The sequence below is a fragment of the Parasteatoda tepidariorum genome, chromosome 11 (assembly GCF_982258835.1).
Source record: "Parasteatoda tepidariorum strain Cologne lab strain chromosome 11, Ptep-v5.0, whole genome shotgun sequence".
Classification (NCBI taxonomy): domain Eukaryota; kingdom Metazoa; phylum Arthropoda; class Arachnida; order Araneae; family Theridiidae; genus Parasteatoda; species Parasteatoda tepidariorum.
Window position 1 is genome coordinate 90,908,162 of NC_141765.1, and position 23,691 is coordinate 90,931,852.

A 23,691-nucleotide genomic window follows, 5' to 3' on the forward strand; every position below is an offset into this window, starting at 1 on the left:
GGCCCATCTGACTACAAAAAAGTGATCGCGGTCTCTGTCATCTTTCTTATTCCAGGTGTCTCTTTTTCTTCTAGGAAACAGCATGGGAGTAAAACTAACCTCTGGGCAAGAGGAAGGATTAGCTTCTGAAAGATGAATGGGCTTGAAAGATGAATGGGCATGAAAGGTCCCAGGGGGATGAAAAGTGAAATATTCAATAGGATCTAACAACATATTTATCTGTAACAAGGATTGCTTATTTGCTTCAATTTTTAATCCAAAACCTTTTTTTTTTAGAAAAAAAAAAGAAAAAATACTTAAAGAAAAAAATTAAAATGTTAGCCTAAAATTTCGGCCTCATAATAGAAAATTTTATTTTTAGAACGACGCATAAACGGAGGATGATTATCATTATTTTCCTATCTAATGTACTGGGACCTTTAAAAATCGTTGTATAAATGAAAAAGGTGCATAAGTGAAAGGTATTTCAAACTCATTTGTGTGATTAAAATTACGAAATATTTCGAAATATAATTGCAATTAAAGACTGTTTTTACATAAATTTGTCTAGGCTTCTAATTAGTGAAAGGATTGCTTTGCCCAGAGTAACCGAGACGTAAAACAAGTTTTATACTTAAAATTTTTTTCATTTTTAACTTATGCCCGATTTACAAATTATATACATGGAGCAAAGCTCCTAGGCACAAATTTACTAGGCCATTTCCAAAAACAAGTGTGCTTTTCTACATGTACCGTATGGTTACTCTTTCATGTCATGTGAACTATAATATCTAGACTTCTTTGTTAGAATTGACGCCATTAGATCATACGACCGGATGAAGATGAATTAATATCTCAAAATATTTATTGATTTGAATGGGAATTCGGCTTCATTAAGATATTTTACTGCGTAGTATGGACTCATTTTATAAATAAAGATTACATCGCTATTCAATGAAAGTTAATATATACACTAAGAGCTAAGTTAGTTATGTGAAAGAGATTATTTAAAGTTCCCATCTGTTAGAAGGGCTAGTCTACAGTTAAAATATAATTCTTTTTAGGTTCAGTTTTAAAATCCATTTAATTCTATTAAGCTATTATTTTAGATGTTAAACATAAAAAGGTTTAATTAATACTTTTATGTTATTCCATTTCTGTAAATCCTTTTCTTAATTTATTATTCAAAACAAAGCGCACTTTCTCACACTTTAAAATTCACATCCTGTCTATTAATCTACTTTTGGTTCAAGTATGCATTAATTAAAAGTTAGAAATTTTTCCCTTTGCTCTTTGTGGGAATCGCGCGATCTATTTAATACACCAATTATAACTATTAATGTTTCCCTGAGATCTAATAAAATAGAGGGAAATACATATGCTACTTTCCCTAGGATAAAAACTAAAGCACACAGATTTTGGAGCGAGATTTGAGCTTCGCCAATGCTAAAAAGTGATCTGAATTGAGTTGAATGTAGGGTTTAATGGCATACAGTTCAAAAAAGGACATGCTGCACCAAACAAACGGTTTTTTCCTCTAAAAAATGTAAGATAAAGCATATTTGTTTTGCCAAAATACATTATATTGTTAAAACGACACATGGCACGCAAAACATTCAGAAGTCAATAAAATCAGACATAGGGGTAAATTGATTAAAATTGCATAAAACAGGTTTAAGCGGTACGTTGTAATAAAATATAAAGCGAATAAAATTGGGTTAAAGCTGTTATATGCAATATAAAATACCAATCACGCATAGAAATGCAAAGATGTTAGGATGATACGCTTTATTTAACATATCTTTTATGCATAAAATATAACTACCGAAAAAGGTAAAACGATGACGGTTAAAACATGGGAAGAATTAAAATGTGACGGACGGAGAGTAAAACATTGAAAGTATTTTATTTTATAACCGTCGTTGAACAGCCGACCCAATTTCATGAGTTTACGACTACTTACGTTCAACTCCGTAGCCTTGTAATTTTGAACCAATCCAGAAGACAAGGAAACTCCTGGATCAGTACCCCCAGAGGTATTGATTTGTTGTGGGAACATGGAGAACTTTGAGACTCGACAGATTTAACGTGCATTTGTCACCATTTACTACACGGGGAGTCTTCGGCCGGCGAGGATCGAACCCACGACCTCTTGGATATGGGCCCAGCTCCCTACCGACCAGGATATCCCGGCCTCATTGAAAGTATTGCAGTGAGGAGGGGGTTCACCAAACAGCAAGTGAAGATGGGTCAATCGAGTGTGGCCGATTCGGAGACGAGTGAGCTTGACGTCTGCCCTACGATTACGTAACAGAGGCAATAGATCCAAATCAATTTTGATAGTGTGTAATTTATCATTGATTTGGACATCCCACTGTTGCAACCATAGAGACTTTATTAGCTGTCTTACATGCGTTTTATATCTGAGTAAGGCATGGGCAGAGAAAAAGGGTTTGTAGCAGATCGTGCAGCAACATAAGCCAAGTCATTGGCAGGGATTCCGACATGACTTGGGACCCAACAAAATAAAATATCAAACCCAATTTTATGAAAATAGTTTAACAAATGTTGTATAAAATTTAAAATTGGGTGAGTCAACTCTTCAAAATGTCCCAATTGGCGCAACACGCTCAAACTATCTGAATAAATTCAATATTTTCTGGCTGGCTGTGATGAGATTAATCGCAGAGCTAAAAGAATAGCTACAGCTTCGGGCGTGAAAATTGAACAAACATCAGGAATTTTAAAATTGTACATGGAATCAGTAACGATGACGATACAACCGACATGTCCAAGAAATTTTGAGCCATCTGTAAATATCGGAACGTATTGAGAAAACTGATGACGATGAGAACTGAAGAGTTGCTGAAATATAATAGGAGACACTTTGAGCTTTATTATATGCAACAAATTGAGAATCAAACTGGTATTGGGAGATGGTCCATACATGGTATAAGCAAATGCTCAACTGATTACGATGGTGAATCGTGATCGTTAAAAGGGCGAATATGAGAAGGACAAGCTTCATAAAACCTCATCAAACGTGACAGTGTAAAATCACCCAGCAGAGGATACGTGGCAGATGACTTAACGCGTAAGAAATAAGTCAGGGGCAACTGCATACGGCGTAGATCTGGAGGTAATTGATTACAGACAGCATAAAGGCTTTCAACAGGGGAAATGCGGAAGGCGCCACTACATATACGCAAGGCAGTATGATGCACTGTATCCAAGCGTCTTAAGTTAGAAGCGGAATCAGTGCCATATACCGCGCATGCGTAATCAGTAGAGCCCGGAAGTTCAGGCAAAATGCCATAAATGCCCTTTTCTGCCTTTTTTAAACGTTTTCTTCTGAAAATGCCTTTTTCGTTCCTTTTGTTCATAAATGCCTACTTCTGTCTAATTTAAAATTTTTCTGCAAAGCTTTTTGTGCTTTTGACCGAGCATAAACGCAAAATGAAGAAATTTTGAAGTACAGAAATGGTTGACTGTCATCCGACGTATTGTAATGCATTTATAGAGATTAGGACTTTATTCCTCTTATCTTATTAATATTTTCTCTTCGTCGTGGCGTCAGAAAACGTGGCGTCACCTTCGCCCGATGCGCTTTGCAAGGAGAGAGAGAAAGGGAGTGAAAAGATTGGAGTTATTTTTACTTACAGTCAATAGAATTTATTCTTACTTACGGCCCATATAGCCTACACCATCGAATAACTCGTATGCTCTCTTATCTACAAAACGAATTCACCAAGCTGGTTGAGCACATTGTAGCAGGAGCACGAAAAAGTTTTCTAGTACTACTAGTTATTTCTAAAATGCCTAAAGTAAAAGCCTGCACAAGCAAAAAACTGGACAGTTTTGTGAAAGAATTTGGGTCGGATGTGTTTTCTACTGATGGGAGCATTCTGTTTTGTAAGGCATGCGAGAAGTCAGTAAATTTTGAGAAGAAGTATTTTATATCTCAGCACTTGGAGACATCTAAGCATAAAACAGCAAAAGATGGGAAAACACCGACTCTGATTCCCACCTGTTTTCAATTATCTTCTCGCAAATCGGAATTTGCAATGGATTTATGCAGATCAATTGTAGATGCCGGCATTCCGCTGTGGAAACTTGAAAATAAAAGTATACGAGCTTTTTTGCAAAAATATACGAATCAAAGTGTGCCCTGTGAATCAACTTTAAGGAAAACTTATTTAGATGACTATTATACCGAAGTTCTTAAAACTATTCAAAATGAAATCGGAACGAAAAACATGGCTATCTATAGATGAAACGACAGATGTAACTGGACGATATGTTGCGAATGTTATTGTTGGTGTTATAGACCCATTTGAAAAACATAAAATCTTTTTGTTGACATCTGAACAGTTGTAAAAGACTAACAGTACTACAATTGCACAGTTGTTCACTAATGCACTGGCTTTACTTTGGCCAAATGGTACTGAGCATGAAAGAGTGCTATTATTATTTTTTACAGATGCAGCCTCCTACATGAAAAAAGCTGGAAATGCCATAAAAGTTTTATTTCCTAATATGATCCATCTAACGTGCCTTGCTCATGCATTGCACAGGATAGCAGAGGAAGTAAGAGGTCTCTAACCTGAGGTAGACTCGCTTGTTTCTAGTGTGAAAAAAGTATTTGTGAAAGCCCCTTCAAGAGTTCAAGTGTTCGAAGAAATTGCACCAGACATTCAATTACCTCCTAAACCGATCCTTACGAGATGGGGAACATGGATTTCAGCAGTCTCATACTACTGCACAAATTTTGAGGAAGTTACTCGAGTCCTTACCAGCTTTTCGGATGAAGAAGCCATATCTATAAGAAAAAGTAAAAATCTGCTTAGCAGTTCTAAAATTAAAAATGAACTGACTTTTATTTCAACTTATTTTGGGAAGCTCCCTGGAGCTATTGAACACATGGAAAAAAGAAATATGTCTTTATCCGAGTCACTAAAGATTTTCGACAATACTATTGAAGAACTAATGTCTGTGCCTGGACCATCTGGTGACATAATAAGGAAGAAATGTGAAAACGTCATCTCTGCAAATACAGACTTTGAATGCATCAAGGACATTGCAAAAGTACTTTCTGGTGATACTACAGTTGAACTTACCATATCTCCTACCATGGCAAGTTGTTTTAGGTACGCGCCCATAACTTCTGTCGAAGTAGAAAGATCCTTCTCTTTGTTTAAAACTATATTGACTGACAGGAGACAAAATTTCTATTTCGAAAATTTGAGAAAGCATCTAGTTGTGATGTGCAACAACAACCAATCATCAGAATAAATCTGCATACAATATTATTGTAAGTACGAGTTTTCAATTTTTATTTCGCACCTACGCAGTTGAGGTTTTTTTTTGTGCAATTATGTCCACTTCTTTTGTACTATTGCTACGACAGTCGAGTGAAATGAATATGTAGGTATGCTGGATACTTCTAGCAACTTTTTTTATACCTTGGATACCTATATGGGCTTTTAAACATTACCAACTACCATTTTGCTCCAATTTTAAGTGCCTTTTTTAAGTGCCTATTTCAAGCTTTTTAAATGCCTTTTTGCCTGCCTATTTTTGCATTTTTTATTGCCTGAAATTCCGGGCTTTAGTAATCAGGAAGCAAAAATATTAGCGCTTGATATATTCGCAGTAGGGTAATGCGATCTGCTCCCCTGGACGTATTTGAAAACACTCGTAATATGTTTAAAGCCTTCTCGCATCGTTTTCTAAGTTGTTTGATATGAGGCAAATAGTTAAGTTTTTTGTTAAATATCTGCCTAAGAAATTTCGTGTTCTCAACAACAGGTATGACAGAGTTATTGACGCAACCGACAGAAATGCATGCATGAACTTTTAGAGGAGGAAATTGTATGGCCATTTAGTTCGCCCCACTCCACTATTTTATTTACACTCTGTTGAAGTTGCCGCTCAATTACTTTCATGTCTGATCCTGAGCATGATACCTTTAAATCGTCAACATAAAGTGAGCCATGAACTGTAGATGGTAGTATGTTTAAGATGAGAGAAATATGAGCAATTAAAAGTATGCTGATTAAAAGATCCTTGCTGTTAATGCATAGGGGTGGCAACTCACAGGAATCGTCATCATGGTCGGCACCAGAACAACGAGCACAGACAGGTTGACCTCGGCAAGATGTTTTTGAATGCCCAAACCTTTGACATTGAAAACATTTCAAAGGGTTTGGGACATAAGGTCTAACCGGGAAGTTATGCCAAACCATTATGATTAAAGACGGTAGTTTTGGTGTATTAAAAGTAAGAATAAGGTGTTTCGTAGGGATGAGTTTTCCATCCCTGCGAATCCTTATCTTACAGACAGCAATGACATTTTGTTCTTTCAGTTCTTCTATAAGTATTTCCTTCAAATCATTGATGAATTCCGCCTCTGATATAACACCTCGACAGGTGTTGAGAGTGATTTATGAGGTGTAACATCAACTGCAAATGACCATAAGGTTGTGCACGTTTCTGACTAATTGTCTTCCTGTTGTGATGTGATTTGTATTAACAAGTCACCGGAATGTAGTTCCTTCACAGAGGCTAACTCTCCTGAAACGGAAATTAGGACCTTGTGAAACAAGAAGAGAGAAACTTTAGTAAATAAAGTATTTGGTACTTCAGGATTCGTTAGTTTAATTATGTAGTATTTAGCGTAATCATATGGTAAAGGGGTTGCTCCGCTGTTTTTTCTATGATGTGCGGAACTGAACACCTTACTATTTTCAGTCATAGAAAATAAAAAAAACCATTTCGACTACCAGCTGCATAATCCACGATGGAGTCCAGCTAAGGGGATGCAAGTAACAGAATGTAATCTGTTACTTAACACCGCTGCTGACCAATAGTTATACGACCGCGAGTCACCCCTGAGGCAGCCTCCATCCTTAACGAGATGCCCAGTAGGTGACCCTGGGATTGACCCTAGCCAACAGATGACATTCGTGACTAGCTGATAGATGCATACAGGCTAATATGCATCTCCCGTTTACCTGAAGCACGGGCCAAAGCAGTGTGTTGGGGTACCAGGAAGCCCCTCAACTGCCAGGATCTCCTTTTTCAGAGACACGGGTCTCCACGCATGGCAAACACGAGGGTGGTTTCTTCCCATCTGGGTCCGTTACAACAGGGTGGTTATCGAACGCAGACGAAAAGCCCTCACCAGTAAATTCGGAACCATGACAAGGGGGAAGAGAAAGGAGGAGAAAAGAAAGAGGAGACGGGGGGACAGATCACTGGGGTTCCCCTTGCTATTGTGTAATCTGATACTAATATCGTTATGTATTTAATGCAATAAATAGAAAAAAAATCGCACGCTAGATTTCAAATTAATTAGAGATAAAAAAGGGATATATCGTATGAAAATGGTATGTATTGGTTAAAAATTCTAAGAACATTCAACATAATCTATCAAATTTTACTAAAAAATTAATCTTTGAAACAAATTAGAATGCGAATTTTGAATTCGAACGTGCTGTAAATTATTTAAAATTATGAAAAATGTTAAATCAGTATTAAGCTATTATAGCAATAAAAGCGAAAATGTATCTTTAAAAATTACTTCACTATGTTAATAGAAAATAAACATAATTAAAACAGAAGATATCATTCATAAAAAATTACTAACTTCAATCACAAACTTAGTAAAGACAATAACACGTAAATACAATGATAATAATACTTAAATAAAATTCGCTAAATCATATTAAATTATATTATGTTATATTAAATCATATTATTCTAAATTACATAAAAACTATCAAAATTTTTAGTAAAGGAGAAATAACATTTTAATGGCTTAAAGAAAAAACGCAAAAAAAAGAATCTGATGGCATGGAAATTTTTTGGGGTGGGGCGAGTACCGTCTTTCGCATGGGCACCACCGGGAAAGCCCGAGGCCCCCAGGCACTCAGGGGGCCATTAAGAATCTCACTTTTTATAAATTGTATTTAAAAGAGAGCTAAAAAATCAACAAAATTGCCTTACATACTTTTTTAAGATAAATATATTCTGTTGTATAAAGTGTGTAATTTGTTTTTCTTTCTACAAATAGTGATTGATTATCATGCAAACAACAATAATTTGAACAGTTTATCATCAGGGAAACTTAATAAAAGCAACCGAAATCTATTTTTCTACGTTCCAATGAAGTTTTTATGTGAATTTAGTTTTTTCGTGTCTACTAAAAACAAATTTAATACAATTAAATTAAAATGTATTTAAATTTGTTCAAATTATTGCATATGTTGAAATGCTCTATTTCGTGTATGCGAAGTTCTTTAGTTCGATTTTAAGTTGTATGAAATGTTATAAGGTTCCAAAGCATTTCTGTGCCCGGGGGCCCAGCGTGTTATCAAGACGTTCCTGGGGGGGGGGGTGCACGTACCTGCTTTAGGTCCTTTTCCCAGAAATTAAAGATTCAAAGAAATCAGAAAATAAATTGTTGCCAGTTTACTGTCAAAACTTGCCGCCAGTTCCATAAACTATTTGAATACTATGAAACAAAATTTTACTACTTTCACACTGAAAAATCTTTATCAGAAGGAGAAAATTAATGAAAAAGTAATTTAATTCATTGTTAGCCATTTTAATTTTTGTATACTTTAATTTTAAGTGAATATTAATGAAACTGATAGTTATGCGCTTTGGTATGAATCTTTCTAACGCAGATAAATTGCCTTTGTGTATCTTAAAACTTTCTAATTAATATTATTTATTATTATTTAATTAATGTTATTATTTTAATTAATATTGCTTAAAATATGTTAGTTTTCCCTAAAATTATCTAATGAAAATTTTCTCCTTGTAATATTTTTTTGTACGAATTTGGCAAAAAAAAAAAAAAAATTAAATTGTTACGTTATTATTTTCTTTATTATTTTTCGAACTCCCCTAAAATCTATTCTAAAACTAAAAATTAAACATTGTCTTTATCATTATTATTATTTTTTTTTTAAAAAATTTAATTTAGATTCTTGCAATCGGGGACACTTCACGATGAAAAACCCAAAAATCGACCAAATTATACTTTTTTCAATTTTTGTTTCAAAAAATAATAGTTATATCTAGCTACAATTTAAAAGAAAAATTTTTCAATTTCAGTCATTTTCTGCAAAGTTATAAGCATTTCAAGATTTGTAAACAAGGTTATGTAAACTGTCTGTTTTTATAGTTAAACTGTTTTTTCTCAATGTTGTTTTTTACGATAATATTCAAACTTCGAAAAGTTCCTTGCGCATGAGTTTTGAATAAATCTTTATTTTTTTCTCATATATATGATTGGCCTAATGTTCCGTAACCAATGTGATATAAATAAAAGCTGAATACTCACTGAATATTTTTTAAATTACTTTAAATTGTTATTCAAATTTCAATTTTTAAAAATTATATAAAGACTATGATATTTTAATTTTTTATATGTTTAAAATTAAGTGCTAAGTTGTTCAAACATATCCAATTTTATTTATACTTATTCAAACTGTAATATAAATGAGTTTCATACAGCTACGATAAAAACTCATGCGCAGGAAACATTTTGAAATATTGGAACATTTAGTAATTTAACTTGAGGATAAATTATTAAAAAAATTATAACTTTTCAACAAATTAATATTTTTGCTTCAAATTTTGGGAATATCTTTCTAAATGCTTTATTCACAATCTATGAAATTTTCATTAAAATTGGTTGATATTTTAAAAAAATCATTTTGAACCTGAAGTGTCCCCTTAAAGATAAATAAATTTTGTGTCTACTCCAGATTAAATGTGCTATTCACATTTTTATGTTTATCCTATAAATCTAGAAGAGTTTATGTAAACAAGCTTTAAAACAATAGTTTATACATATGTATACAGATTCTTTCAAATGTATCTATATTATAAAGTATATCAATTAGTGAATGTATCCTATTGAGTAACAGGAAAAAAATGATTTTAATAAATGTTTTTATATTTTTTAATCTTATTTTTTAAAAAAAATTATGATTTAAGAAATACCTGTGGACAATTTCAAATGCAGTTCCTAAAAATTGTGCAATATTTTTCTTGTCCTTTACCAAGCATATTTTTTTATTATTATTGAACAATTTTTGCTCAGAATATTATATTAATAATTTTCTAGAGGAATATTTATTTTGCGATTTTTTTTTTAACAAATCTTATAAGAAAGATTGTCATCAATGAATTTATATGTTAGAAAAACTTAAGTTTTGAAAATACTGCACTTTTTTTTTTTTATAATAATCAACAAAAAAAAAAAAAAAAAAAATCATATTTATTTTTGAAAATAATGAATACTATTTGAAAGTTTTACAATCTGAAGTCTCGAAATACTTCGCTAATTTATTCATAATTTATTTATTATTATTATTATTTTATAATTATAACTTAGCTAAATTATTTTGTCCATTTTTATGTTTATATGCGACGTTTATTTGTAGATAATTGCAGTGTTTACGTTTAGATTATTTCCATCTGGAATTTAAACGTATATCATACGATTCTGAAAGAATTCTTTAGAACCTATTTTAAAATTACAATTTTATGAATGCACCAATAAAATTTTAATTTCTTTATTTGTCTCTTTTCTGCCATGATATGACATATTTTTATTTGTTTAGTATTCGTTTCCTAATTAAAATGTATTTTTTCTAAGCTTCAAATATGTGATTAAATCCAATATTTGATATTGGATTATTAGTAGAAAATAATAAATTATGCAATTAAATGAGGTTTATTCTTTTGATATTAAAAATAGTTATGATGAATCAAGACTTAAAATTAAAAGAAAAAATTATTATTAAAATTTTCTATTATGAAATACACATTATATAGCTTCATTAAAAGCTTTTAACAGTCCTACAAGTTCATTTTAATGAGTTATATAACGTAATAAATAACATTGATTTATTCTAATAAAATGCTAAAAATTCCCCACTTAAGAAGATTTAAGTGCTATTAAAATAGTTAAAGCAAAAATATTTTACGTCGTTAAGAAATTTGAACTATTTATTATAGTTTTTTTGTAATACAAATCTGAATACCGCGTTATCTTATGGTTCGCTAGCACTTCCGAGTCCGACGCCACAAACCTACTGAGAGGCCTTGACTCTCGGTGGCTTCAACATAGCTTGGCGCCAGTCGGGCAAAATTTGGCGTTAGAACAGACTTAGCACTCCCCCAATTTCAATGCCACCGCGGCACAGATTTGTAGGGTTAACGTAAAAGAATCTTGGCTACCAAAACATTTGCTTGATGCATCGAACTCCATACTTTTTTTGATCTTTTGAAATTAAAAAATAACATGGTGTTGGTTTAATTTTTATGTATTTAAAAAACATTTCATGAATTTTAAATATAGTTTTGTTGTCGATTGTTGAGTTTCATATGGAAAGCTTTTAAGCTTCTACTTTCACTTATACTTGTTTACGGTTACGCCACATCATCTCGTCTGCTATCGTGTTTGATTTGGTTGTTATCAAAAATTTTAAACGTTGGCACAAAAGTGTCTCTCTCATTCCACATTGTTTTTGATTAAACTGTCGAAGCAGCTTAAAGAACAAATAGTGTCATCGCTTTCTATAGTTCATAAATAAAATGTTATTGTTATTTTAAATAAAATATTTTACTTTTATTGTAAGTAAATTTCAATCTTACAATCAGCAGTTCTTCCATATTGAGTGAAATTCAATATTTATTGAATTACTTCTCTAAAAAACTTTAAGGTTTTCATCATGACAACGCAGCAGTCTGTTCCGATTCAAACTGGCTATGGTATTGTGAAGCAGGTTAGTCTGAAAATTAAAACTTTTTATTGGTAATGGTCACTGACCTCACAAAATTTGATTTAGCCCCTTAATAATATTAATATCATTTAACAGGTTACGATTAATTACTAAACGTTAAATATGCTGTCTAGAAATTTTTGAATGATAATTTTAATTCATTGTCAGAAAACATTCATGTTAGTATTTACTTTAGAAATTGATATATTAAAAAAAGTGGAATTATTTAAGGTGCTTGAGTATTAGTATGGCCTGTTTTTACTTGAAATAGGACTAATTTAACATGACATAGTTAAGAAAACCACTCTCATGCAAAACTTCAATTCAACTTTTTAGTATTAATTCTCTTAATATATACCCTTATAAATGAAACATTTTATTAATTGAAAAGAAAGAATTTTTATAGCATAACTGAATATTTAGCATGATTGGCCCACAACTGAATATGTGATGCATGTCTAAGAGCGAAATTTAAAACTTGTTTTAATAATTTTTACAATGTTTTTCCCAAATTTCTCTATTTACTCTTTTTTATTTTAATATATGAAAATAATTGCAAATCTTATTTTCTGCACTTAATTTAAAAATTAAATTTCAATGAAATCATTAAAAATGGAATGAGGACTAGTTTCATAAATGTCGTTAACCTTCAACAATTTAAAATATTTAAAAGAGAACAACCAAACTCAGGTTTGCGAAAATTTTTTGGTCCTACTTTGGCTAACCCTGTTAATAACTGCAAGTATATCAATACTTACATTATGATAAAATTGTTTTTTATTTATTTTATTGATAAATTTTTTTTAAGAAAGGTAAATAATTGACACTGTCACCAGTGTTATATTCGATGATAAACAATCATGCTATTTTTAAGGTCCTTAATTTTTTGAAAAAGTCCCTGATTTTTTCGAAAAAGTCCTTAATTTTTCCTTTGTTAAAAGAGGGAACCCTGCTATAATATGTACATTCTATTTTCTCATCTTTATATAGATACATTTCCATAAATATTTTGTTAATTATTAATTTTGCAGGTTCAGTAAAGTAGTAATTACTGTTAAAATGTATTTTAAAAGTTAAACTAAATAATATCTTACATTTTCAAACAGTTTTGCAGAAATTGTAGTATTTTGTAAAATTCACAGATTTTTCAATAAAATATCACTAATTCATTGAAATTCAGGCAAACTTGCAACCTTACTAATTGTTGGAAATATGATCAATAATTGTGTCAAACAGCCAAATCTGAGCTCGTTGTTTATACCTAGTTAAATCACTTCATAGATGACTTCTTAAAAAATCCATGTGGGACGTTCATTGAGAGTGGTAACATAACCACACTCGTGAGACAATGTTTTCCTGATGAAAGAAGCCAGTTACTATTAAACTTTTCACCTATTGTAGAATAGTTTATGCAAGTTGTAATTGGTCGATGATGCTGAATCTTGATGTCTTAAGGCCGAGACTAGCTCTTTTCTGAACTACATGCACATATAATTCTTTAGGAAGTGGAGTCCATGCTCCAGCATGTGTCTAGGCTAAGTGTAGCAAATAGTAGAGTTCAACTACTGCATCAATCACTTTGCAATTTCATTGACTGATAAGAGAAGGCCCATAGCCAATAACACTTACAACTAAGTTCACATGTGTTAAAAATTTCTTATATCTAGATACAACTCAAGTGCTCCATTTTTTTTGCTAGTTATTTTTTATGTAATTGGAATTAGTATTGAATTTTAAAAAGAATTACAAGTAAGTAGTCTTTCAGTTGTTTATAAACTTAGACAGATTTGTAATTTATTTTTAAATTGTCCCAAAATTTTGTGTTCATAATGTTTATCTTGGTAAGAGAGTGTACTATTTTGTGTATGGATAGTATCAATCTGCTAAAATTATATCTATTGAAACCTGCTCACTCCAGGGATAGTCTTTTGTTTATCTTGAAGACAAGTTTTATTTTGGCAATCAAAATTTCTGTACATTTAAAATAACTAAATTGTTCCAATTTTTCTACAAAAATATTGTTTTTAAAAAATTTAATGTTTTAGTTTTTTGCAATTATAAAATTTTTTTCAAGATATAACTTTTGAGAAAAATGGATGTTTTATCATATTGCTTGAATGTTAAAAATGCTATTTCATAGTTCTGAATAAATTCAGAAACATTTTTGGCAATATAATTTTAAAAGGTCACTAATAATGTTCATATAGATAAATCATAATATTTGATGCCTTGATATTTCTTGATGGTAGTAGGTATTTGACAATTTAATCTATGGGTAAAACTGTCACTTGGTGAAAACTTATAAAATTAAGATTTGTTTGCATCTGTAGTTGTCTGATAAATGTAAAATTAATGTTGCATTTAACAGTTTATGCATATTTTACCTTAAAGGTAATATCTGGAGATACTATAGTCCTTAAAGGTCAGCCGAAAAGAAGTGGACCACCTGATGAAATAACTATTATTTTAACTGGCATTCAAGCGGGAAAATTAGCCAGGCGACCGACAACCACAGCAGAGAGCACAAAAGATGAGGTAATATATTTATCAAATTGCAAAAATTCTTATCTATCATATGGGTAAAGGACAAGATTAGTGGTTGCTACTCAGTATGTGTGGCAACTAAATAAAATAAAGTGATTTTTTTTGATTGAAAGAAAACAAAAAAAAAGAACAGATTTTTTGATTTAAATCAGATTTTTTTTGATTTAAATTGGATTTTTTTGACTTTTATTCAAATACACTGTAAGAACTTTGATTTATGATTACAAAAACTTTATGAATGTTTAATCAAAATTAAATTAATATTAAAACCATACCTGCCAACTTTCAATCCTTTCATGGATGATATTCCCCAGTGATAGTAAAATAAAATTTAAATTACAATTTTAAGCAGAAATATTTGCTGTATTTTGAACAAGCTTATTCGGATTACTGCAATAGTATTACATATTATTATATATGCTTAATTTTTTTAAAAATAGTGGTGGATCAAAAATATTATAAATTAAGTTTATAAATGCAAGGAACATATAGAAAGCATACATTTTACTATCTCTTTAAATATAGAAATAAAATTTTACGCTAAATGCGTAAAAGTTGGCAGGTATGTAAAACTATATTATTACAATATTTTAGAAGTTCTATCTACCTAAAACAATTTTTCATTATAATGCATAGCTTGGAATGCATAGCAACCATTTTTAAACAAATGCAGAATTGAAATTTAAAGACTGAATGAAATAGTGTATGTAAACCCCATTTTTGGCATATTAGGGCAATTTCTTTTTAAGATAACCTCAAGCTTTAGAAATATACATTTTTCGCCAATGAAATATAATGTAGATTTTAATTCCATGCTTTTTCAATCAAAAGGTGGAATTTTAATTAACATTATTTGTATTTTTTTGTGAAAAAAATTCATATTTATTAATTACTTTCTAAAGCTATGCAAGTTTATATTAAGACAGCATTAAATGTTTACTTTAATCTGTACTTTCAATCTCAAGATTCAAAAGATTTTTAAAAATGTAATTTCAAATGTGTTGGAATTTAACACACACCAAGAAAGAAAGTAATTTCGTTAACTAAAATTTATTAATGCAGCAATTTATTTAATATAAAATTTAAAACTAAGAATAGAAAATAATAAAAGTATCAACAATTAAAAACACTTTTATTTAACTTTTTTAAATCAATATATATATATATATATATATATATATATATATATATATATATATATATATATATATATATATATATATATATATATATATATATAAATCAGTTGATTTAAATTGTGATTTAAATCAACAAACCCTGCTTACTAGCGACCCCTTTTTCTCATTTGACACTCCATCCCCACCATTTCTTACTTCTGTTAAATGCACCCGTATAATGTGCATAAAAAAGTTTTTTTAATAACTTCTGTTTATTTTTTAATTCAATGTTTGCATGTTGTATGACAACGATTTTACTATAAGGAGTCTTTAAGTGGGCTAAATTTAAGCACAATAAAATTTAACCCTAGCTTTTTTTTAAAATTTATTTAAATGAAGGAGTTTTATTTCTTATTCTGATATTTTCTTTAATGACTATTTATGACTTTTTTTTGACGTTTTGTTTCAACAATGTTCAATGTGTTTCATGTTTTGTTCAATGTTGAAACAAACTGTCTTAACTTTTCTTTTAATGAGGCCTTTAATGTAGAATTAATTATGGATGCAAAGAAATTCCTCAAAGAGTAGGCTTATGTTTTGTTTCTATGCTGAAAGATGAAACTGAATAAAAAGGCATGTGCAGTATTTTGTCTTTGTCGCACCTGTACCAAATAGCATTGAAGGGGAAAGACAAAAATAGTTAAATAAACCCCTAAAAGATAATTTTCTTTTCATTTTTTTAACCGTGTTAATCTTAATTTTAAAGTATATTTCAAATTCATTTTGAAGATTTATTATGTTAACTGAAAAAAATTTTTTTTGAATAATTTTTTATAACAAATAGTTTTAGATTTTAAAAATGTTGAAGTTATTAATCTTTTTCATTTATTTATACTAGTTTGGATTTAATGCAGGGAATTATCTCTGACATAGCTGTAGCCTTTAGAAAAAATTTGTTATCCCAACATAACTTTAAATTGATTCTTTCAAATTTTTTTTTTAAATTAAAAGAAAAGGAAGAGAAATTAATATATTCCAGTTAAGAAAGATTTCAAAATATAAAAGCAAATAAAAATAATAGTAAAACATCCAATTTCTTGACACTCCAATTTTTTTCATTTTCACGTATATATATATATATATATATATATATATATATATATATATATATATATATATATATATATTCCAGTTGATTTTATTCACATTATTTTAATTAACATTAATCTATGTTATAAGAGTATTGAAAATAAGAATATGCATTTATTTAGTTCTACACATCAGAAACAGGAATTAAAATTTTATAAATACATATAAAAATTTTTTTTCAATATGTCAAAAATTCTATTTACTCAAAAAATAAAAATATTGAGAATGATATCAACATTACTGTCTATTTAATTATTTAATAAATAATAAAAAATGTGCATTAGAATTTCTTTTCATTTTACATAATTTTTTAGCTTTAGTGAAAGAAGAATGTCTAGTTTTATCATGCGCACTGAAATTATGTTGCTAAATTAAATTACATTAAGTGAAATTTGAAGTATAAGCACATAGATTGTAGTGATGATGATAATGGACAGATATATTTCAATGAATTTTTATATATGGTTTTAATTCTTGAGGATTCAGATGGGCAATTTTGCGTACTGCTTTGGTTTAGGCGTGCAATGTATTTTGCTTTGTTTTCTGTTTAATTAGCATACCAGTATTATTAAGTAGAAATCAAATATAAATACTGAATATGTAGAAAGGATTGCAGATAATTTATTAGGTGAAGCACATGTTTTATAATATCAAATAGACTCATCAAAATCAATTATTAGATAAAATATGCCAATTGAATTAGCATTTTAATAAATTTGGCTATATAGGAATCCTTTGAATAACTTATTTTACTGTTTAAGGATATCATATTTATTTTAACGTTTAATTTTTTTTAATAATCCTTAATGTATGCTTTTCAAAAGGAAGTTTAAGAAATTTAAAGTAATCGGAAACCTTGTAAAAAAAATTTAAAACCTTGATTATTTACTTTTCATGGGACAGCAAACGATAAATATGGGCCAACATAAACTATCAAATAATTGCTTGATGAAAAATAATAAAGTAATGACATTAAAATATAAAGAATTAACTATTAATAAATGTGCTTCCTATATACACTTTTTCCTACTAAGATTTCCTATATGTTTTCATCGGGGTTGAGATTTCTTTTCGAAGAAACCTGCTTCTTCCAATACACTGGAGGGAGCCGTGATGGCTCAGGGGATAGAGCGTTCACCTTCCAATGAAGTGAACCAGGTTCGAACTCCGGCGATGGCTGGTTGATACGAATACCGTATCCGGCTTGCACCGACCACAACGCTGACGTTAAATATCCTCTGTGGTAGTCGGATCATGGGTTAGTCTCCTTGCCGTTAGGCTAACCGTGGGAGGTTCTCGTGGTCTTCCTCTCCATGTCACGCTAATGCGGGTTAGTTCCATCAAAATGTCCTCCACGGAGGCAAATTTCTCGCAATACTTGATCTAGGAGTTCCCTTGTTTTCTGGATTGGGTTCAAAATTACAAGGCTACATAGTTGAACATTAACCGTCGTAAACCCAAAAAATGGGTCGGCTGTTCACAGACGGTTAGAAAATACACTGGAGGTAAAAACTAGAAGAAACTGGGCAAGGAGATACAAATGTTTAGAAAAAACTTATTTAAAAAATAACCATATTTTAGTTTTATACAGAATTGCGAAATCTGTGTAACCTATTATGTAATGTAATTTATTTTGAATTAGAGATTTAACTATCCTTATCTTTCTTAATAAATTTGTACACACATATCTTGTTAATTAAGTGTATTAATATTATTTATCAGTTTATTGCCTATATTAAAGATGAAATTATCTAATAATATATATATATATATATATATATATATATATATATATATATATATATATATATATATATATATATATATATATATATATATATATATTTCATGGCCAATTTTCTTAAAGTTAGATATTTCTTATTAATTTTAAATATTTTAAATTTAATTAATTTTCTTGTTATAAAAATTTGTTATATAGCAATTAAATTACAAGAACTAATTTTTCACTTTTAAGTTATAATAATAGTTAACTCCAAGAACTCTGTAAATCTATCAACGTGTGGGTAAAACTTTTTCTTTAATACTAATGTCTGGAAACTTAAGAGTTTTATTATTATTTTTAAATAAAATACCTTATGAATGAAAATTCCACTTTAAAATGTTCAAGAATTTTCCATTATCTCCAAATCAAATATTAAAACAATCTCTTAAGTTGTTTATTACTTAATCAATTTTTAAAAAAAAAATTATATAATTAATCTTGATATTGAATCTTGATCAATTATTTATTTTAATTACATATTGAAACTATTGTTGCTTTTTGGTTTTCAGAATCAAAATAAATTTATCTTGAACTTTAAAAATTTATTTCTATTTAATTTCCTTTTTATTTTATTTATGAGATTTTTAAAAGAAAGAAGAAAGCATTGCTCTGCTTTTGAAGCAATACTTGAATTAGTAAATGATCTAATCTAGCTAAGTTTTAACTTATTGTATTGCACGGTTGTGTCACAAAATGTTTTTTTTTAAATAATTGTTTTATTAAAATTATTCAAAACATTACTACATGGATGAAAATAGCATCTTTATTATTTTTTTGAGGGGACTATTTTTAAGTAGGATCTAAATATATGAGGCAGTTTTAAATTTATAGCTTTGCTTTCTATTAATTTTGTTTTCTAGAGTTTGTGGCCTTCAAAATTTTTCCAAAATTAGTTATACATTCTTGATATTACTTATGTAGTTTCTTCAGCACGTAAGATTTTTTTGCATTTTTAAAATTTTCGATCAATTAAATGATGAAAGCAGAGTTAAACGGAATTTGTGTCAGCCATTAAATTAATAAAAAATTATGAATATGAAAGAAATTCTGCGTGCAGAAGAAACTAGATTTGTTAGTTGGTTTTGAGGAAAAGTTAGTTGCTAGGTTTATAAAGCTGTCTTGTTTATAAATAGGATCGAAATTGAAAAAGTTATTGTGATCATGACTATTAGAAATCTGCTGTAATTTTACGAAATTATTCAATTTTATAAATGTAGGAGTTGATTCATCAAAAACTGTTTGTAATAAGTTTGCTTTGTGCTTATTTTTTCTTATTTTGTTTAATTTTTATAAAATTTTTTTTAGCCATATGCGTGGGAAGCTAGAGAATTCTTACGCCAAAAATTAGTAGGCAAGAGAGTTTTCTTTACTTTTGAGAAAGCAAAAGGTGGTGAAAAGTCTTCCACTGGTGGTGCAAGAGAATATGGCATTGTATATAATGGGACAGGTAGTGTTTATCAATTTATTAGTATTTGCACTTTGAAAATTGTTCTCTAAAGCATTTTTGTTTTGTGATGTTTATAAATTGCACTTCTTTATGAACATTTAATTTGAAAGCTTCTGCATGTGCTTAACACGTTTGCTGCTGATCCTGCATGGTGAACGTTAAGAGTAGCACCAGACATTTATGCAAACACCATTTGTGTAAAATTTGTAACCACCTTGGTAAATTTTTTGCTATTACTCATTATATAAAAAAATGGTCTTTTGGTCTTGCTAGAACATGTGCGTTTCGTAGTTCAGCCTTTTTGTAACTTATATTATTCAATAAAGAATATTGAATACTTAAGTATAAAAACAAAAATTATTAACACATTTATTTCATGATTAAATTAATTTTTTACTTGTTGAGCTTAATAAAAAGAAAGAAAACAAAAAGCCACTGAAATTAGGAAGCTATACATGAATCACTTTTTTTCTTAGATGGTCATTATCAAGTATGTAATTTGATCAGTATTTTCAGTGATGAAGTGAAAGAAGTATGTTTTAATACTCCTTATTTTCATATTATTATACTTTGTAAAATGAAAAGTGCATGAAAGCAATATTATTTAAGCGTACAAGAGTTGATAGGTAATTTTTAATAAAATATTTATTAAATGTTTGCATTGAGATGTTTTTTTCTGAGTGACTTATATTATGGAAAGCCAGTATAAGGCAAAACACTGTAAGTCAATAACTAGTTTTATATTTTCAGAAATCTGCTGAATTTATAGAAATGTATGCTGGAATGTTAATAATAAATGTAGAGTTTATAAAAATTAAAACATTTTTAAAAAAGATCAGTTTTTTCGAATAAATTGAATCAAAATCAAGCGATGGCGAATTGGCCGAAACTAGTTACAAGAGTCGATAAATTGCCTGCAGAAACTTTTTTGTTTTATTTGAGTACCCTCTGATGGTTGGTTATCTTTTTGCACTACCCATTTATTAAGTTTGGAGAGTGAAATATGCAGGGGAGGAATGAACAAAGCAAGAGTTCTTTAAATAAACTTTTATTTGGTGAATATCAAAATGTGAATTAAAGTGTAGATGATTTAAATGAAACATTAACAAAACACAGCCCATTTATAGTTGATCCCTTTAAGAACCTTTTTGCAATTTGGACACTCTTTTCTCCCTTTTTTAACATTTGGATTTTAAAGTCTCTTCTAAAAAAAATTTATCAAATGACCTTCATGAACTGATGCTAATTTTCTATTTTCATTCTTTTGTCAAACAAGAAAGGGTAGTTTCTTCTACATTTTCCAGTTTAGAATGATTTGTGTATTAATTGACTGAATTCTTGTAAAACTTTGCAATTTAGTATTGGTTCAACACAGAGGACAAAATTGTACAAAAGCACATTTAAACTTAGTTTCCAAGGCCAAAGTTTTGCATAATCAAACCATATTAGCATTATTAAATGTTTACTTGACATTTAAAAATACACTTGTAATAAGTTGTGATGGCCCAATTGTTAAAGCAGCTATTAGATTGATCAACGTTAGTCTTCTGAGCATACGAGAGAAGTCATTGAATGACACTGTGTTGTGCAAACTGCATAAAATTGAGAATGCTTTTCGAAGCAATGGGTTACAAGAATGACAGTGCTGGTAATTTTGCTATTTTATTTTTTTGATAGTAAGCAGCAAGATGAGGAAGTTTTTTGAAAATTACAATAGGATATGAATATTAAAATTTATAAATTTATGAAGCTGACTTTAGGACCGGCTGCTGCTAGAATTCTTAAGTAATGGGCAGTAGTCATTAAGTACTTTCTAAAATTCTTTCCTTTGCGTCGTAAATTTATTCTGGCCTGGTCAGGATTTATTCTTAAAAAATATTTTTTGGAACCATTAACAAACAGTCTGTTGTGATAAAGGGCGTTAACAGGGATTTAACAAGTAACAGGATTTTTGTCACTTTATTGATAAAGGAAATTCACATTATTGATGGACCAAGCTTAAAAGTTGTTAAAGCTTAAGTTGGACCAAGCTTAAAGTTGTGTGACATTTGTGTTTGTAGTAAAACAGAAAGATAAAATGAAAAAGCAGCTGGCCAATTATTTACTAAAGCTACAAAGAGGTTAGACAGTGATATTAAACAGCAGAATATTGAAGGTATCATTCTTAAAATGTTAGAGATATTGTAAAGAAATCAACCAATATTACTTCGTACTTTAAACTGCCAAAAATTTTCATAAATAATTTGAACTTAGGATAATGAAAAACATAAAATCTTTTTAAATCTAATGAAATCCTGAAATTAAATATTTAAAAATGAATTTTTCTTTGCTACTCATTAAATTTTAATTATAATGTTTATAACATTGTTCTGCAAGTATTTTTCTTATTACACATTCTTTTCATGAAGCTTAAAATTTTCATAGTAACCCCCCTCTTTCTCTCGCATATGCACACACAATTCCTACCTAAAAAAACATCCAGATCATTTCAATATTCTAACAAAAAAGCACTGTAGGGAAGTTTACTCATCTGACGCAGCTATATTAAATGTTTGTAACTATCAAAAATTGTTTTGTTAAACATACTGAGAAATTTTCTTAAATTTCAAAATTTAAAGACTCGAACCTAAAAATTTATGTTTCACTCATTGAAATTAACTTGATTCAAAATTTATCAAAAACCTAAGTCTCAATTACTACGAAGGATTTAATCTTCATGAAATACTACAATTTAATGCAATGTTGTAATCTTTAAGAGGAATTACTATTTCTACATTATTAAATTTACGATAATTAGAGATACGACAGTTATTTACGTCCTCACTTACAAAAATTTAATCCATCGTTATAGAGCAATATCTATAAGATTAACATAATTGATTGGGTATATAACAAAACTTCGATACAATAACAGGATTGCTACTTCCCAGGGAGAACCTGGAAAATACAGGGAAATTAAAAATCATTTAAAATAACAGGGAATTTTCAATTTTTCCTTACAAACTGGTTAAATACACGAATTTTCTTATCTTTAAAAAACTTCCAATCTGTCAAGGTGAGATCTATGGGATATTTAAAGATGATAGTTCAACTATACTGTACTATTTCATTTAGTATAGCAATATTTAAATGTTGAGCTGTTCCTTATTTTTCTTTAGTTTTTCCAGCAATTAGAACTTGTATTGTTACTCTAATATAACTCATACAAGTGCACAGTGAATGAGTGTTTCTTTTTAATATATTGTGTGTAATAAGTGCAAGAAAAACACAGTGAATTTTTTTCCCAGATATGAATGACAACTCTGAATAATGTACTCACACCATGTCTGTATTAACTCTTTCCTCAAGGAGAATTCACTATGTTAATACCACTATGTCTATTAAATAGTATTCATCAATACAATAAAAAACTATTAATCTTCATAAAATTTTAATCACATATTTATTTAGATTAATATGGAAGATAATAAACTTTCACAAAGCAAAAAAAAAAAAAAAAATTATCAATCAATCTTAAACAAAGCTTGATTTTAACCTCATTCACTAATCAAGCTCAAATTGAAATTACTAATTTTTTTAAACAATCTCTAAATTTAAGCTTCAATTCAATCTTCAACTACTCGTTTGATTTTATCTAAGCTCTATCTAATTTCTTCAAATGGAAATTTAAGGCATTTGTTAAAAGAACATAAGTAGGCTTACTCTATTGAATATTATTTATTTCATTACTTTACCATTATCACACATATTGAATCAAAAACTCTTAATTTTAGACATTGGTAATATTCCTATATTCAAACTTCAACATGCATATTCCAGAAGTACCAAAAACACAACCTTGTTTTCAAACTAAATTTGGAAGTTTGA

The 23,691-nt window shown here is 29.4% G+C and overlaps 1 protein-coding gene and 1 long non-coding RNA gene across 2 annotated transcripts in view; both read left to right on the top strand.

Annotated features, from left to right (window-relative positions):
* Nucleotides 1-23,691, top strand: part of LOC147801881 (uncharacterized) — a 287,387-nt gene that overhangs the window by 84,411 nt on the left and 179,285 nt on the right. The window lies entirely within an intron of this gene.
* Nucleotides 11,203-23,691, top strand: part of LOC107444575 (staphylococcal nuclease domain-containing protein 1) — a 65,263-nt gene continuing 52,774 nt past the window's right edge. The window contains exons 1-3 of the mRNA XM_043041169.3: nucleotides 11,203-11,786; nucleotides 14,175-14,318; nucleotides 19,683-19,824. Of these exons, the coding sequence (XP_042897103.1) occupies nucleotides 11,733-11,786; nucleotides 14,175-14,318; nucleotides 19,683-19,824 (340 nt within the window). The 5' untranslated portion in view covers nucleotides 11,203-11,732. The remainder of the gene's footprint in view (nucleotides 11,787-14,174; nucleotides 14,319-19,682; nucleotides 19,825-23,691) is intronic.